Source organism: Melanerpes formicivorus, unplaced genomic scaffold (genome assembly GCF_026170545.1).
Source record: "Melanerpes formicivorus ecotype bairdi unplaced genomic scaffold, bMelFor1.0.p_v2 SCAF_36, whole genome shotgun sequence".
Taxonomy (NCBI): domain Eukaryota; kingdom Metazoa; phylum Chordata; class Aves; order Piciformes; family Picidae; genus Melanerpes; species Melanerpes formicivorus.
In genome coordinates, this window is record NW_027142388.1 from 169,691 (window position 1) to 187,394 (window position 17,704).

The window sequence follows — 17,704 nt, forward strand, 5'->3', positions numbered from 1 at the left end:
TGAGGATGTGCCAAGATCTTCCTGGACAGACAGCAGGTCCCTGGACACCATGTAGCTGTGTTAGTGCTGAGGCTGGCATGAAGACAGGCCAGAGCAGTAGGAGCTGAGGGGGGCTGGAAGGCTACCCCTCAGCCCTGCCCCAGAGATGTGGCAGAACATGGGAGTGGGCTGCCCTCAGCTCACCTGCTGGGATGTGGATGGAGGCTGGGCAGGGCAGAGTGGGTGGCCAGGGGACACATCCAGGGTGGGTGTGAAGTGGTGGGACAAGGAGTGCAGGCAGAGCTGGGAGAGGACAGCAGCACAGCCACGGAGCCCATCTGCCTGCACAGAGCTGCTGCCACTCGTCCAAGGCAGGTCACTTGTGTCCCCATTTCTCAGGTGTGACTCATGTCCTGCTGGCAGCCAGGGAGCAGCAGGTGTGATGGATTCCTCACATCCTGCTTCTGGCACCAGGCAGCCTCCTGCCTGCCCTGGGGAGCTCTGCATCACCTGAGCTGGTAAGGAGATGTGTGACAAGGAAGGTCTCACTTCTGGGGCACCACACTGCCCAAGGAGGAGCAATGCTGGTGTGGGCACAGGATTTGTCCCCCTCTGCTTTGCCCTGCTCAGACCACCCCTGCAATACTGTGTCCAGTTCTGGGCTCCCCAGTTCCAGAGAGACAGAAACCTGCTGGAGAAAGTCCAATAGAGAGCTGTGAGGATGCTGAAGGGCTTGTAATGGCTCTGCGGTGGAAAAAGGCCGAGCCCTGGGGCTGTGGAGTCGGGAGAGGAGAAGGCTGAGAGGGGACCTGATCAATGTCCATCAATATCTGAGGGGTGGGGGTCAGGAGGAAGGTGCCAAGCACTGGTTGGTGGTGCCCAGGGACAGGACAAGGAACCACAGGGATGAGCTGGGACCCAGGAGGTTCCACCAAAGGATGCTGGAGACCTGGAGCAGACTGCCCAGGGAGGTTGAGGAGTCTCCTGCTCTGGAGCCCTTCCAGCCCCCCTCCCCCCCGGATGTGTTCCTGTATGCCCTGCCCTGGCTGCCCCTGCTCTGGCAGGGGTTGGACTGGATGCTCTCTGGAGGTCCCTTCCAAGCCCTGGCATGCTGTGATTCTGACTCCAGCTGCCATGCCTGGCTGGCACAGATGGCAGCAGCATGCTTGCATGCATGGCAAGCAGTACTGCTTGCTTCTCTGTGAGCTAGGAGCTGTGTGCTCCAGGTGTTGTGCCCCAGGTGTAGGTCCCCAGGGCTGTATCTCTGTGCCTGCACACGAGGAAGGGAAGGGGCAGCTTTGTACATCTGTCTCCAGACTGCTCATGCTGCCCACACAAGTGTGGGCACCTTGGCCCGAGGCTGGGTGTGGGTGGCAAGTGGCTCTGGCATGCTGCAGGGTGAGGGCCAGCCAAATGTTGCCACACATTGTGCTGTGCCAGGGCCTTGTCTCTGCACCGGTGCCATGCTCGGGGGGCTCAGGCTGCACAGGGCACGTCTGCAGGTCCTGGTTTAAGCCTTCTGCAGCAGAAGGTCCTGTGCTGCACAGGCACACGTGGGGGCAGCCAGCAGCACGGTGCAGCCCAGGGCTCGCTGCAGGGGCTACAGCCCTGGCTGGAAGGGGTTAAGCCCCAGCTGAGTGAGTCCATTGCCTGGATTTTTCCCTCTGCTCACCTTTGGCCCTTGCCTTGTGCTGAGTCCCCTGGGGATCCTGTGAAGCTAGCATAGCCCCTCCCGCTCCCTGCCCTGCCAAAGGAGCCAGCACAGCCCCAGCAGGATCTGTCCTGCAGCTTCACATCTACCATGGAAGCCTCAACCTGCTCCTACTGCAGTGACTGCTCCCTGGGCACCCCTTGCCCATGAATCCATAGTGCCCTGTGCACCCAGGAAGGAGAGGAGATGAATCTTCTTAATGCTTGTAAGTCTCTGCAGGATGGGTGTCCAGAAGGGGCCAGGCTCTTTTCAGAGGTGTCTGTGATAGGACAAGGGGCAACAGATACAAACTGGAACCCAGGAGGTTCCACCTCAACATGAGGAAGAACCTGTTTTGTGTGAAGGTGCTGGAGGCCTGGAGCAGGCTGTCCAGAGAGGTTGTGGAGTCTCCTGCTCTGGAGACCTTCAAGGCTCACCTGGGTGCTGGGTGACCCTGCTCTGGCAGGGGGGTTGGGCTGGATGATCCCTGGAGGTCCCTTCCAGCCCCTTACATCCTGTGACTCCCTGATTCCCACCATCAATTCCCAGCAGTGCAGCAGCCCAGGGATGCACCATGGCACTGCACAGCACCTCACAGTGCCCCACACAGCTGCAGCCAGGACTCTGTCTGCTGGCAGAAGAGGCAGCTCGAAGAGAGAGGCTGGAGTGGAACTGGCATCTGCTCAGAACAGGGTCCCCAAGGCTGCAGCCTGGCTGTGGGCCAGGATAGGAGTGCTTGAGAATGGGGAGGGCTTTGGGGTCAGCATCTAGCCCCCCAGCAAGGCTGCCAGGCTGTGAGGAAGAGCAGGCACCTCCTCTTCCAGCTGTACTTTGGCATTTCTGGATGGATCTGCGCCTGGAGCCTGGCCTGGCTGCACTGCTGGCTGCCTGCAGAGGCGCTCTGGGGCTTTGCTCCCTGCATCATTGGCGTCTGAGCTTGCCACAGACTCTGCACAGCCACTGCTGGGCTGCAGCGTCCCCCTCTGACCTGCCCAGCCCCCTGAATGTCACTGGTTACCCTCCTTCCTCTGAAGGGTTGTGACCCTCCCGGGCTACCCCCACAAGGACTCAGTTGTGTCTGCTTCACCCCAGGAGAGGCTGTGGGAAGGAGAGCCCAGGGTGGCTGCAGCTCTTGGCCATCCCAGGAGCCCTGCTTGGAGCTGGGGTGAAAGACCATGGTGCTTCAAGCCCAGAGGGAGGCTGTAGCCTCAGCTCTGGAAGCTTACAGGAGGCCCTGGCTGTGTGTGACTGGGAGAGAAACTGCTTCAGTATGTCCAGAGGCAGAGACATTCCTAAGAGGTGACCTCTCCCTGCCCAGCACACCACTTCCCTCACTTTCTTTGTCACACTGACTGCACACAGCTATTTTTTCCCTTTTTGGGCCACCTCTGGAGTCTATAAATCACAATGCTGAGATCTGCTGTGGCCAAGAAAGGAAGGGTTTGCAAAAAGGATGGAGGCTCGGGGAAGATGCCACACTTGGTAACTCACTCCTGAGCCCCCAGGCCCCCCCAAATACACCAGGGGCATCTCAGAGGACCTCACAGCAGCCACTTGCAAGTCCAAGGACCTTGCACAGCAGTCAGCAGTTGTGGTGGTGTTGGGTTTTTGGTTGTTTTTTTTTGGACCATCTGGATGCTGAGGGGGAGCCAAGGAATCAGCTTTTCAGACTACCCTGCCATGGGCAAGGACACTTAAGGCCTCATCCAACCTGGCCTTGAACAGCCCCAGGGAGGAGGCAGCCACAGCCTCCCTGGGCAGCCTCTTCCAGAGTCTCACCACCCTCACACTGAAGAACTTCTTCCTCAGCTCCAGTCTAACCCTGCTTTACCTCAGCTTCAAACCATTCCCCCTTGGCCTGTCTCTAGACACCCTCAGCAAAAGACTCTCTGCAGCCTTCCTGCAGGATCCCTTCAGGTCCTGGCAGGCAGCTCTAAGGTCCCCCTGGAATCTTCTCCTCTGCAGGCTGAACACCCCCAGCTCCCTCAGCCTGTGCTCACAGCAGAGCTGCTTCAGCCCTTGGATCATCTTTGTGGCCTCTATGGCCTCGCTCCAGCAGCTCTGTGTCCTTCTTATGCTGGAAGATGGGAAGAGCACACATGGGAAGGAGATGGGACAATGGGGGACAAAATCCGAGCCTCCAGTGTCCCAGCTGCACTGGCTGCAGGGAAGGAGACACTTGCCAGGGACAAGGTGCCCTTGCCAGGAGCCCACAGGCTGGTGAGGAGCAGGCACTATGGCTTGGTTGCCACACAGGGGGGTTGTCCCTGTGAGCATCTCCTTAAGGCTCTCTAGAGAGCCTGTGGAGAGCTTTGTTTTCCCTCTGCTTTGGCACAGGTGGCACCGGTTCTGGAGCGCTGGGGTTCAGGGACACTGCACAGCAGGAGTGTCCTGCTCCTGTGGGACAGCTGACCAGGATGCTTCCCAGGACAAAGCCCCGAAGGAGCTTGGAAGGAGGCAGTCTGTGAGCAGAAGTGCTCAGCCCTGGATTGTTAGGAGGATCTCTTGCTAATGGCAGTGTGAATGCCCTGCCCCAGCACCACCCAGTGCTCTGGCACCACAAAGGGGCTGAAAAGAGTCCAGCTCTCACCACCAGAGGTGGGGAGTGGGAGGCAGTATTGAACCTGGGTAAGCACTGGGTGGTCCTCAGAGATAAGGGAGGGGTGGATTTGTGTCTTCATGTGTGGGCAGCAGCACAGGGAGGGGATTACGCCCCTCTGGCTCTGCTCTGCTGAGACCCAACCTGCAGCACTGCCTCCAGATCTGTAGCCATCGACACAACATAGGGAGCTTCTGGAGAGCACCCAGAGAAGGCCACAGAGGGCTGGAGAACCTCCCCTGTGGGGACAGGCTGGGAGAGCTGGGGCTGTTCAGCCTGGAGAAGAGAAGGCTCCAGGGAGACCTTAGAGCAGCCTTGCAGTATCTGAAGGGGCTCCAAGAGAGCTGGGGAGGGACTTTGGACAAGGGCTGGGAGTGCCAGGATGAGAAACAATGGTTTGAAACTGGAGGAGGGCAGATTGAGACTGAAGAGGAAATTCTTTCCAGTGAGGGTGGTGAGACACTGGCACAAGTTGCCCAGAAAGGCTGTGGCTGCCCCCTCCCTGGAGGTGTTCAGGGCCAGGCTGGATGAGGCCTTGAGTCAGAGTAAATGCTCTCCAAGATCCTTTCCAGCATAAGCCATTCTGTGAGTGCTCATTCTCAGTGGAAAAGGCAGCAGCAGAAAAGCCTTTTTCCAGGATGATCCAAGGGTAAATTGTCTTTTCTCCCCCTTGCTAGGACAGGGCTTGGATTAAAGCCTTGGTCAGATGTAAACAGAGAGCAGAGTGGGGGGGAAGTCCTTGTTGTGGCCAGAGCCTGAACTGTGTCACAGGGAAGGAATGGGATTGTTGGGACCAGGGCAAGGGAGCACTGCCTGAGAGCTAAATATTTAGATTCTGGGGGATATTGGCCAGTTCTAACATTTTCCCTTCAAATAAAACATTTATAAGAACATTGAAATAAATATTTGAGAATGCAATGTACCAAAGCCCTGAGTCATTCCTGGTGCAGAAGTAGTTCCCTTCTTTCCCAGGCAGCTTCCCCATGCAGGCTCTGGAGTCAGGATGGGGAATTGATTCAGTTGGAGGAGACCTCCAAGATCATCATGGTCGATGTGCTGGAGGGTAAGGATGCCATCCAGAGGAGCTTGGGGCATGTGGGCCCAAGCCAACCTCATGCAATTCAGCAAGGCCAAGTGCAAGCTCCTGCAGCTAGGTCAGGGCAATCCCAAGCACAAATCCAGGCTGGGCAGGGAGTGGCTGTTCCAAGGTTTGAGAACCCTTGCAGTGCAGAAATATTTCCTGAGGTCCAGCCTGAGCTTCCCCTGGTGCTGCTTGGAACCATTTCCTCTGGACCTGTCCCTTGCCACCAGGGAGAAGAGGCTGCCCCCCTCCTCGTTCCAAGGCCCCCACACTGCCATTCAGCAAGACCTGCACAACCTGGACAGTTCGGGGAGAGGAACCTCCTGAGGTTCAACAAGGACAAGTGTGGGGTCCTGCACCAGGGGAGGAACAACCCCCTGCAGCAGTACAGGTGAGGAGGGACCTGCTGGGAAGCAGCTTCATGGAGAAGGACCTGGGAATGCTGGGGGTCAGCAAGCAATGGTCTCCTGGACTGCATCAAGAGGAGTGTGGCCAGCAGGTTGAGGAAGGTTCTCCTCTTCCACTCTAAGGAGGCCACATCTGAAGAACTGGGTCTAGTCCTGGGCTTCTGAGAGTTCAGGAGAGACAGAGAACTGCTGGAGAGAGTCCAGGGGAGGCTGGGAAGCTGCTGAGGGGCCTGGAGCAGCTCTGTGAAGAGCAATGGCTGAGAGCCTGGAGAAGAGCAACCCCAGAGGGAATCTGAGCAATGCTCAGCAACAGCTAAAGGAGCTGTGGGGGGCAAGAGGCTGAGGCCAGATTCTGCTCAGGGGTGCCCAGGGACAGGAAAAGGGGCAATGGGCACAAACTGGCACCCAGGAGGTTCCATCTGAACAGGAGGTGAAACTTGTTTGGTGTGAGGCTGCTGGAGGCCTGGAGCAGGCTGCCCAGAGAGGCTGTGGAGTCTGCTGCTCTGCAGAGCTTCCAACCCACCCTGGGCATTGTGCTTCTGGACAAGTTGCTGTGGGTGCCCTGCTGGAGCAGGTTGCACAGTATGGAATGACTCCACAGATGAAGAGCATTAGAGGAGCAGCCATTTATTGCCAAGAGATGGGAAGAACGTGTGGAGTCTTGCTGCCATCCCAGCACTTCCCCAGCACATTCTGTACCAACGTGTTCATGCTGTTGTTCATTCTCTTGCTGTTCATCTCTTCATTTGTATCATTGCTCAATCTGCTTCCAAGAGGCTCTTGCACATGAGATTTCTATGAGCTTCTCACTGCAAGATCAGGCCTTTGGGTGTTTGCAAGCTTACCAAACTAAAATGCCTTCAGCTGCACGTGTTAGGCACATCCATCAGGTGCTCCAGCCCCTGCATCACCTTTGTGGCCTCCTCTGGACCCTCTCCAGCAGCTCCAAGTCATTCTTGTGCTGGGAGTCCCAGAACTGGAAGCAGTGCTGCAGGTGGGGTCTGAGCAGAGCAAAGCAGTGGGGCAGAATCCCCTCCCTGTGATGCTGCTCTCCCTGTTCTGGATGCACACAACTGGCTCTGGGCTGCCAGTGACCATTGCTGGCTCCTGGGGAGTTTGTCACCAACTGACACCCCCAAGGCCTTCTCCTCCAGGCTGCTCTCCAGCCTCTCCTCACCCAGCCTGGTCTTCTGCTTGGGATTGCTCCAAACCAGCTGCAGGACCTTGCCCTTGGCCTTGTTGAATTCCATGAGGTTGGGCATACACTCTGCAGCCTGTCCAAGTCCCTCTGGATGGATCTCTTTCCTCCAGAGCGTCAACCAGACCATGCAGCTTGGTGTCATCAGGATTTAAGTTTCCTAACATTGGGGGGGGAAGCTACTTCCATGAAGAGGTCTCACTTCATGACTCTCTTGCATTCAGTCAGCCAATCCCTCTGCTCCTTCACATGACTGACAGAGGGTGGGATAGACGTGGCTGTGAGCACAAGGAACAAGTCTACCCCAAGCCACAATAAGGCAGAACTCCTGACTAGTAAAAGCCAGGGGGAAAACATTTCCTTCTTCTGAATTCTGGACTTCATGGCTTGCATTCTTCTGCTGTATTGAGTCGACTCTGAGAGTCACCTCCTGTCCAAGAAACTCTGAGACACTTCTCTGCATGAGACAGGCACCTCCCTGTAATGAATCCCTGTGCTGGTCTCAGGGACTAGGTTATTTCATAGGAGCCTAGAATGGCTCAGGTTGGAAGGGACCCCCCCTTAGGTTGCTTCAACCCCCATGCCATGGGCAGGGGCTCCTCTCAACTAGACTCAACTGCTCAAGGCCTCATTCAACCTGAATGAAACCCCCAGGGAGGAGGCAGCCACAGCCTCTCTGGGAAACCCATTCCAGAGTCTCACCACTTTCACACTGAACTTCTTCCTCAGCTCCAGTCTGACCCTGCTCTGCCTCAGCTTCAAACCATTCCCCCTTGGCCTGTCTCAGACACCCATAGGAAAAATCCCTCTGGAGTCTTCCTGCAGCTTTCCTTCAGCTATTGGAAGGCAGCTCTGAGGTTCTCCGAGTTCCTTCAGAGGGTGGATCCTGGATTCAGGTTTGTCTTATCCAAGGTACCGGAGGTGCACCCATCCCGTTTTGAAGTCTGCATCAGGAGAATTCGAGGTCGTTCGCAGCGGGCAACTCAAGCCTCCAGCAGTCTCTCTGGCTTCACGACCGCCAGGCTCATGCTGCGGCTCGGAGGGGCCGAGGTGTGTGCAGGCCACGAGAGCAGCTCCGCTGTGCTCAGTGCCTGCAGGACGGCAACGGGAAGCAAAGAATCAGACCGCGGCGCGCACAGCCATGGCTTCACATTCCCCCTCTCTGCCAACAGCCCAGCGCAGGCGCTGCTTCAGCCTCTTCTCAGGCTCCCCGGAGTCTCCAGCTGCTGAGGTCCGCACACGCTCCCGCGGGCCGGGGACCGACAGTCTCCGGGCGGCTCGCCGCGGTGAGATGGCTCCGTGCAGCTGCGTCTCCGCCGCAGCCGCAACCGCAGCCTCCAAAGCCGCAACCGCCGCACCGGCGGCTCCACGGGACAGGAAAGCTTCCCCCACTCTACCCAGCTCCGCCCCACATTTACCGTCCGGTGGATTCGCCGAGCCCCGCCCGCCGCAGCAGGAGAGGCACGGGCCAGGCGCTGCCGTTCCGGAGGGACTTCCTCAGGACACGCGCACCGGACGCGGCTCCCAGCAGCCGGCGGCCCCGGCGGCCCCTGCGGCTCGGCCTGCTGCGGCGCGGCGCGGCTCGGCTCGCCGCGGGGCGGAGCCCGGGACAGGGGGCGGGGCCCGCAGCCCCGCGCGCGCCTCACGCATCCGCTCGCGCCTGTCTCCCACAGCCCGAGCGCGCCCGTCACGCGGCCGCGGAGATGCCGCAGCGGCCCGCGCCATGGCCCTCTCGTCACGTGCCGCGGCCCGGCCAATGGGCGACGAGCGACTCGGCCCCGCCCCGCCGGGCGAGGGGCGGCGGCGGCGGCGGCTGGCGGCAGAGGGAGATCGGGGCCGCGACCGCGGCGGAGACAAAGTGGGGGTGGGGGCGGCGGCGCGGAGCCGCGGCGGCGGCCGGGGGCGTTTGTGGCTCGGCAGGGCCTTCCTCCACCCCCCGCGCACGCCGCTAGCCTCCCGGTGGGAGCAGGGGCCGGCAGCGGTGGAGTGGCGGGCAGGGAGGCCTCGAGGTGTACGGGGCCGCCGCCGCACGCGGAGCACAGCCTGGGCCCGGCCGCCGCCATGGCCTTGGCCAATTACAGCAGCTTGAACCGGGCCCAACTCACCTTCGAGTACCTGCACACGAACTCGTGAGTACCGGGCCGGGGCGGGGCGGTGCGGCAGCCTGCTCCCCTCCCCCCCTCCTCCCGCCGCCGGGGCCGGTGAGTGAGTGCAGACGTGTCGGCCCCGCGGGACAGAGCCGCCCCCCGCCGGCCTCCGCGTGCGCCTCGTGCGCCAGGCACGGGCGGGGCTGTCACGGCGCAGCCGCTGGCCTGCAGAGCTCGGAGGAACCGGGGCGCTGAGGGGAGGAGGCAGGCGGAGCCTCTCGAGCAGCCTTGTACTCAGGGCTGCATCCCTCGGGAGCAGCGACCGTGCCGGCCGCAGCCGCAGCTGCTCCGCGGCAGCTCGTTCCTCCTGTGCCCTTTGTGCAGGTCAGGTAGGATTAGGGCCCGATTCTGATCGGCTTCTGGAGGCTGCTCTGGCTTTTGCGTGTCTCTGATGTGTCCTGGGTCCATCTGAGACAGAGTTAATTTTCAGAAGCGGCTGGCAGGAGACGCAGCCAGGATGGCTGACCCTGAGCAGGGACAAGCTAAGCATCGGATTCTGGGATGCTGAGCAGTTCCATTGTGCATCACTTGCTTTGTATTTTCTCTTATAGGGAGCACCTCTTATGAGGAAAGACCTGGGGCTGTTTAGTCTGGAGAGGAGACGGCTGAGAGGGGATCTGATCAATATCTATCAATATCTGAGGGGTGGGGGTCAGGACGAAGGTGCCAGGCTCTGGTGGTGCCCAGCGATAGGACAAGGAACAAGGGTACAAACTGGAAGTCAGGAAGCTCCATCTTAAGATGAGGAGAGCAACAACAACAAATAAAAGAGACAGAAAATAACTCCTGCAAGCCTTACCTAGGGCTCACCATAGTGGAGCCTCTTGTCTTTGGGACATCTCCCCTGGGGCTGTTGAGGCTGGAGAGGAGAAAGCTGAGAGGGAACTGGATCAATGTCTATCAATATTTGAGGGGTGGGGATCAGGATGAAGGTGCCAGGCTCTGGTTGGTGGTACCCAGGGACAGGCTAAGGAAGCACAGGGATGAGTTGGGACCCAACGTGAGGAGAAAGTTGTTTGGTATGAGGGTGCTGGAGGCCTGGAGCAGGCTGCCCAGAGAGGTTGTGGAGTCTCCTGCTCTGGAGTCTTTCCAGCCCCCCTGGATGTGTTCCTGTGTGCCCTGCTCTGGCAGGGAGGTTGGCCTGGGTGATCCCTGGAGTGCTCTTCCAACCGCTACCATTCTGTGCTTCTGTTGTTCTTGTTTCTCCTCTCACTTTGCTGTCCTATTAAACTGTCCTGATTAAACTGTCCTTATCTCAGCCTATGAGTTTTCTTACTTTTTCCTTCTGGTTCTCCCCACCCCACCTGGTGGGTGGAGGAGTGAGCAAGAGGCCACATGCTGCTGTGTTACCAACTGGACATAAACCTGACCTTGACAAGTCCCCTGAAATCGGGGGCTGGACCGGGTGATCTCCACAGGTCCCTTCGGACCCCAAACATCTGGCAATAAAACCTCCTGAGAAGAGACCAACTCTCCATTTCCAATAGGATGCTTCATAGTGCCTGCATGGAAATGGGAAGGAAGCACCACCGGGAAATGCTGCTTGGCAGGGTCAAGCACACATCTGAGACCTGTGTGTTGCATTTAAGCCATGAGTAGTGCCACATACAGAAGAGTTTAAAGCAGGAGTTTGTGGTTGAAACATCCTGGAAGAGCCACTGTGAGGCATCCTTGGCATCCCTTCATTTTGATCTGTTTGTGGAAGAGTTGACTCCTCCTGTGAGCACAAAGAGAAAAAGAGATGAAATAGAAGCTCCTCCTTCAGATTTCCTTCTCCTGTGTGTGAAGACAAGCTGAGGCTGAAGGACTTCAGTGGTCTGCAGGATTCTACAGGCTTCTGATGCACATTAAAATGGAAGAGCTGGTTTCAAAGTAGGGCTGAGTGGTTGTTGGTACACAAGATATGACTTCAGGAGCAGCTAAGAGGAGTCTCACAGATCAAGGGCATTGTGATCCCTTGGCAGGATCAGGAAGCTAAGGCACCAGCCTGGTGTTAGCCTAGGGTCTGTGTCCTGTGGCTTCACTCTGGCTTGGTTGGTAGCAGTTGCCTGGGAGTAATCAATCTGGTGCCTGAAGATGATTGTGAAATTCTCATGTCCAGCTGCAGAAAACAAATCCTTTATGGACTAGAGGAGCATATGGCAGAGCTCTGTCTGTGTTTCCCTACAGGACACCACAGGTCTGGCTGTCCTCACAAGAAGATGCTGTCTGTGTTGCAGAAGAGGCTGGTGTGTCACTGCCTTAAAGTGTAAAAGATCCTTTATGTTGCCTGCACTGCTGCTCTACTTCTGCTGTGCTCCACAGCTGCAATGAGCAACTGCCTTAGGGAAGGGCTGGCAGGAGCTAGAAGCTGATACCAGTGAATATCATGAAAGTGATCAGAGGGCTGGAGCACCTCCGAAGAAGACTGGCTGGGAAGAACTGGGGCTGTTCAGCCTGGAGAAGAGAAGGCTCCAGGGAGACCTTAGAGCTGCACTGCAATATCTTCAGGAAACCTACAGGAAGGCTGGGGATGGACTGTTCAGAAGGGGCTGAGGGGATAGGACCAGGGCAATGGTTTGGAGCTGCAGCAGGGCAGAGTTAGGTTGGACATCAGGAGGAAGTTCTGCACAGTGAGGGTGGGGAGACACTGGGACAGGCTGCCTGGGGAGGTGGTTGAGGCCCCATCCCTGGAGACATCCAAGCTCAGCCTTGCTGTGTCCCTGTGCAGCCTGCTCTAGCTGGAGGTGTCCCTGCTGCCTGCAGGGGCCTGGACAAGATGCCCTTGGAAGCTCCCTTCCAGCCCAGTGCAATGTGTGAATAAGCCCAAGCCAGGGCTTTTTTGCCCATCAGGAGTGAAGAAAGAGCCTTTTGACATTCTGGAGAGCAGTGCCTAATCCAACTGCTTCCTTAAGAATGGGAATGGAGACAATGGAAGGCTGAGGGAGCTGGGAGTGTTCAGGCTGGAGAAGAGGAGGCTGAGGAGGCTCATTGCTCTCTGCAGCTCCCTGAAGGGAGGTTACAGTGAAGAGGGGACAGCCTCTGCTCCTTGGTAGCAAAGGGCAGGACCAGAGGAAATGGATGCAAGCAGCACCAAGGGAGGCTCAGGCTGGATCTCAGGAAATATCTCTGCACTGGAAGGGATCTCAAACCTTGGAACAGGCTGCCCAGGGCAGTACTAGAGTCACCATCCCTGGAGGGGTTCAAGGATCTTGTGCTGAGTGACCTGGTTTAGTGGTGACCCTGCAGTGCTGGCTCAGAGCATTGGACTGGCTGAGCCAACCAAAGATATGCTGTGTGATTCTTTAGTATTTACAAGCTAACATCACAGCCCCAATCCATGACAACTCCTCTCCTCCCCTCGCAAAAAAAACCACAACCCCAAACCAACAAACAAAAAACCCAACAACAACAAATAAAAAGAAAATAACTCTTGCAAGCCTTACCTAGGGCTCACCATAGTGGAGCCTCTTGTCTTTGGGACATCTCCCCTGGGGCTGTTTAGTCTGGAGAGGAGAAGGCTGAGAGGGAACCTGATCAATGTCTATCAATATTTGAGGGGTGGGGATCAGGATGAAGGTGCCAGGCTCTGGTTGGTGGTGCCCAGGGACAGGCTAAGGAAGCACAGGGATGAGTTGGGACCCAACATGAGGAGAAAGTTGTTTGGTATGAGGGTGCTGGAGGCCTGGAGCAGGCTGCCCAGAGAGGTTGTGGAGTCTCCTGCTCTGCAGCCTTTCCAGCCCCACCCCAGATGTGTTCCTGGGTGCCCCTGCTCTGGCAGGGAGGTTGGACTGTCTAGAGGTCCCTTCTAACTCCTACCATGCTGTGCTTTTTCTCTTGCTGAGGCACCTTAGTGCTCTGGATGCTCTCATAGTCATGGAGATAGAAAGTTTTGAAGCTACAGTTCAAGATCAGCCTCCTAGCTGATGAATTCTTCTTCTTCACTCATTTTTAAAGGCTCTCTTAGCAAAAGCTGTGATTTGGCTGAGGCAGAGTGCTCAGCCTGAAGTGATTCCTAGCAGCCAGGGGACCTTCTCCCTGAGCTGGAGGACCTGCAGCAGATCTTTTCTCTAGTTCCTTAGAATGCCCACATCTGCTGGCCAATTCTGCAGCCCCTAGCTGGGTCACTTCAGTTGCCCTATCTCCAGAATCAAAATACCCCAGCTCTGCTCCTGCAAGCTCTCCAGATGATTTTCTTGCTGAGTAGTTGAGGGACAGACTTCTGAGCAGGGCCTCTTGTGCCAGGACAAGGAGTGATGGTTTGGACTCAAAGAGGGAGGCTCAGCCGTAGAGGAGGGAGAAATCTTTGACACTGAGGGGGGGGAGAGCCTGCTCCAGGTTGCCCAGAGAGGTGGAAGATAGATGCCTGTGGTGGATTGAAGTCTTTCCCCAGCATTAACTTTGCCAGACCAACTCAGAAGCAAATGAAACTGTATGTACAAGCAAAGCTACACTCTACAATGGAATGCCATCAACATGCACACAATGTTCAGGAGTTACAATATTATGCAGATACTTTTAATTGGCAAACAACATGAAAAGCCCCCTGGTCAGAGACCAGGGAAGCCATTCCACTACCCCCTCCCCATCCCACAAGAGAGAGAAGCAGAGAGAAAGCAGTGGGTTAACTAAACAGCTCAGCCAGGGCCAGCCAACAAGCAGGTTAACCTCTCCTGAGCAAAGCAAAACAGCAGAGATCAGGAGAGAAGAGAAAGAATTGTTAGGATGCAGCTCATTCTAGATACTCATCCAGTGAATTTGTTTGGAAGAAGACTTTGCTCTCCTTTCTACACCCAATGGTGATTTATTTCTCTACTTCTCTGCTCCAAATCTGTAACTAAATGTTAAAAGCATAGCCTAAAACCACCACAGGGCCCTGTGCCTGGAGCCATTCCAGGTGAGGTTGGTTGTAGCTCTGAGCAACCTCTTCTAGGTGCAGATGTCCCTGCTGAGTGCAGCAGAGGTGGACTAGGTGACCTTGAAGGTTCTTTGTGATCTAAACCATTCTGTGCTCCCCTGGAAAAGTTCTTTTAGACCCTAGGATGAGGATCCTTGTGGTGTAAGCAAGTGGGAAGTGCCTTGGCCTTGTTTTGGTGACTTCCAGAGCTACCTGCTGGCCTTCACTGAGGTTTTCCTTAAATGCTGCAACTTTTAAGATGCTTCCAAAGGTATTTATTGAGAAGATCACACAAACCACCCCTGAGCCACCACCATCTTGGTTGTGCATATTTGGAATACCTAAATACTAGAAAACTGGAGAGGAGCTTCTGACAAGGGCTGGGAGTGACAGGACGAGGGACAATGGATTGAAGCTGGAGGAGAGCAGATTGAGACTGGAGGTGAGGAAGAAATTCCATAGTGTGAGGCTGGGGAGACACTAGAACAGCTTGCCCAGGGAGGTTGTGGATGTCCCCTCCCTGGAGGTGTTCAAGGCTTTGAGCAACCTGGGCTGGTGGGAGGTGTCCCTGCCCATGGGCAGGAAGTGGATGATCTTCAAGGTCCCTTCCAACCCAACCCATTCTGTGAATCTATAAAATTGAAGGGGTTTGTGGAAAAGCTGCTAAGCTGGAATTGTCTTCCAACAGGAGGTAGGGTTTGGCTTGCAGGGTTGTGGGGTTTTCCTGTACCTACAATTGTCCTGCTGGATCGAGCTGGAGAGGAAGAAGGTCAGTCAGATAGACTTAAAAAATGACAGGAGGATGGACTTGGGGAATGCTGGGAGAGACAGACCACTACCTCCCCACCTCTCCTATTTCTTCTTGTGCCTGAAGTTGAGCACAGCAGCACTAAGGGGATTGCTCTCATTCCTGACTGATGCCAAGCTCAAACATTTCCCTCAACATGGCCTCCTTCAGAACAAAAATAGCCTGATGTGGTTCCTTGGGAATGAGGCTGCAGGATCAGCAGTGAGACAGGCTTCAGACAGGGAGGGTTCTCCAAGAGGTGCTCACAGCATCAGCTTTGCTTCTGTGCTATGTCCTGGTCTGCAGCCAGAGGAGTGTGGGCAGGAGAGAGGATTCTGTCCCTTGGCTCTGCTCTGCTCTGCTGAGACCTCACCTCCAATCCTTCCTCCAGCTCTGGTGTCCCCAGCATGAAAAGGATACAGAGCTGCTGGGGTGAGGCCAGAGGAGGCCACAAAGATGATCCCAGGGCTGGAGCAGCTCTGCTGTGAGCACAGGCTGAGGGAGCTGGGGGTGTTCAGCCTGGAGAGGAGAAGATTCCAGGGGGATCTTAATGCTGCCTGCCAGTAGCTGAAGGGACCCTACAGGAAAGCTGCAGAGAGACCTTTCCTGAGGGTGTCTAGAGACAGGCCAAGGGGGAATGGTTTGAAGCTGAGGTAAAGCAGGATTAGACTGGAGCTGAGGAAGAAGTTCTTCAGTGTGAGGGTGGTGAGACTCTGGAAGAGGCTGCCCAGAGAGGCTGTGGAGCACCTGGAGGTATTCAAGGCCAGGCTGGATGAGGCCAGGTCTAGCTGAGAGATGCCCATGGCAGGGAGGGTGGAGTTGGTGGCCTCTGATGTCCCTTTCAGGCTAAGCTGTTCTAGGATTCTGTGAAGCAGCTGGAGTGGATTTCCCTTGATTGCAGCAAGGTTTCACTGCCACTGTGAGCACAGGAGGTTCTGCTTCTGGTAGATGTTCACTCACAGTGAGTGTGGCTCTCCTGGTCACCTGGCAACCTGCTGTGTTTCCAGGCTGGTTACAGCTGTGTGGATGGGTTAGGAGTCACCATATTGAAGATGGATCTGAAGGGGGTTGAAACTGGATGATCTTGAAGGTCCCTTCCAACCCAACCCATTTTGATATTCTATGAGGCAATGGCTTTCTTCTCAGGGGTGGCAGTTGAGAGGCTGGAATCAAAGATGGCTTTGGAGCTTGTGCCAGAGTGATACCTGCCTGGACTTTGATGTTGAGTTTGGAAGCCAATGTGGCACAGTTCTGGCAGAAGACTTGTTCCAGCCTTGCTGTGTCCCTGTGCAGCCTGCTCTGTTTGGAGGTGTCCCTGCTGCCTGCAGGGAGGTTGGACAAGATGCCCTTTGGAGGTCCCTTGCAACCCAATGCCAGCTGTGAAGCTGTCTCTGGATTAGGAGCAGTTGCAGCTGCTGGACATCCCCCAGGCTCTGGAAGCTTTTTTGCTGTCAGGAAAAAACTCCTGCAAAAGTGAATATGTGCCTGGGGAAGATGCACCTTGTGCACAGTGCTGATCCAACCAGGTTCAGAGGGTTTGATTGCCATGAAGAGAGCTGGCAGTGTGGTGAAGGCTCATGGTGTGAGCTGGTGACTGATCACAAGCTGGATGATGACTTTCCTCTGCTGTGGCAGTTTCCCATGTGATAGTTTGCAGAGCAGCTGCTTGTTGATTTAGACTCTTCACAGGGCAGCTGATCTGCTGTGGATCTGCCCCTGAAGGATGGCAAAGTCTAACCTGCAGTCAGTGCCAGACCTCAATATCGGAGACACAGAGTTGGCCCAAGCCAACCTCAACAAGGCCAAGGGCAAGGTCTTGCAGCTGGGTCAGGGCAATCCCCAGCACAAATCCAGGCTGGGTGAGGAGCAGCTTGAGAGCAGCCTGGAGGAGAAGGCCTTGAGGGTGTCAGTTGATGACAAATTCCCCAGGAGCCAGCAATGGTCACTGGCAGCTCAACAGGTAGCTGTGTGCTGTGCATCCAAAGCAGGGAGTGCAGCAGCACAGGGAGGGGACTCTGCCCCACTGCTCTGCTTTGCTCTGCTCAGACCCCACCTGCAGCACTGCCTCCAGTTCTGGGGCCACCAGCACAAGAAGGACATAGACCTGATGGTGAGGGCCCAGAGGAGGCCATGAAGATGATCAGAAGGCTGGAGAACCTCTGCTATGGGGACAGGCTGGGAGAACTGGGGCTGTTCAGTCTGGAGAAGGGAAGGCTTCATGGAGACCTTAGAGCAGCCTTGCAGTACCTGAAGGGGCTCCAGGAGCGCTGGGGAGGGACTTTTGACAAGGGCTGGGAGTGCCAGGATGAGGGGCAATGGTTTGAAGCTTGAGGAGGGCGGTTTAAGGCTGGAGCTGAGGAAGAAACTCTAGAGGGTGAGGAGACACTGGCACAGGTTGCCCAGGGAAGCTGTGGATGTCTCCTCCCTGGAGGTGTGCAGGGCCAGGCTGGATGAGGCCTGGAGCAAGCTGGGCTGGTGGGAGGTGTGCCTGTCCGTGGCAGGGGTTTGACGCTGGATGCTCTCGAAGGTCCCTTCCAACCCAGCCCATTTGGACCCCTGTATTGGATGTGTTTCAAAGGCAGTTTGGATTCCTGGTGTTGTCTGTGTGTCCATGGTCAGTGTCACTGCTGCTGTGTTCCCTTGCAGGACCACCCATGAGTTCCTTTTCGGTGCCCTTGCTGAGCTTGTCGATAACGCCAGGTACGTACCCGAGGCTGCCTGCGGGCCAGGGCCAATTAGTTCAGCTTTAATTAGCTTTGTCTGATCTTGAACAGCCTTCACTTCTAGCAGACTTGATGAAAAACAGCCAGCTAGAACAGCCTGACTGTAGTTTAGTCTAAATATTGCCCTTGGTCCTCTTCTCCCTCCACATCTGCCCCCGGGCAGGGGGAGTGCTGTTCCTGACGAGGGAGGTTGGAGTGAATCCCAGAACAGGGCAAC

The 17,704-nt window shown here is 56.3% G+C and overlaps 1 protein-coding gene across 1 annotated transcript in view; it reads left to right on the forward strand.

Moving 5' to 3' along the window:
- The first annotated feature begins 8,756 nt into the window (after window positions 1-8,756).
- Window positions 8,757-17,704, forward strand: part of MORC2 (MORC family CW-type zinc finger 2) — a 38,709-nt gene continuing 29,761 nt past the window's right edge. Inside the window, exons 1-2 of the mRNA XM_068157129.1 lie at window positions 8,757-9,083; window positions 17,411-17,464. Coding sequence (XP_068013230.1) covers window positions 9,016-9,083; window positions 17,411-17,464 — 122 coding nt within the window. The 5' untranslated portion in view covers window positions 8,757-9,015. The remainder of the gene's footprint in view (window positions 9,084-17,410; window positions 17,465-17,704) is intronic.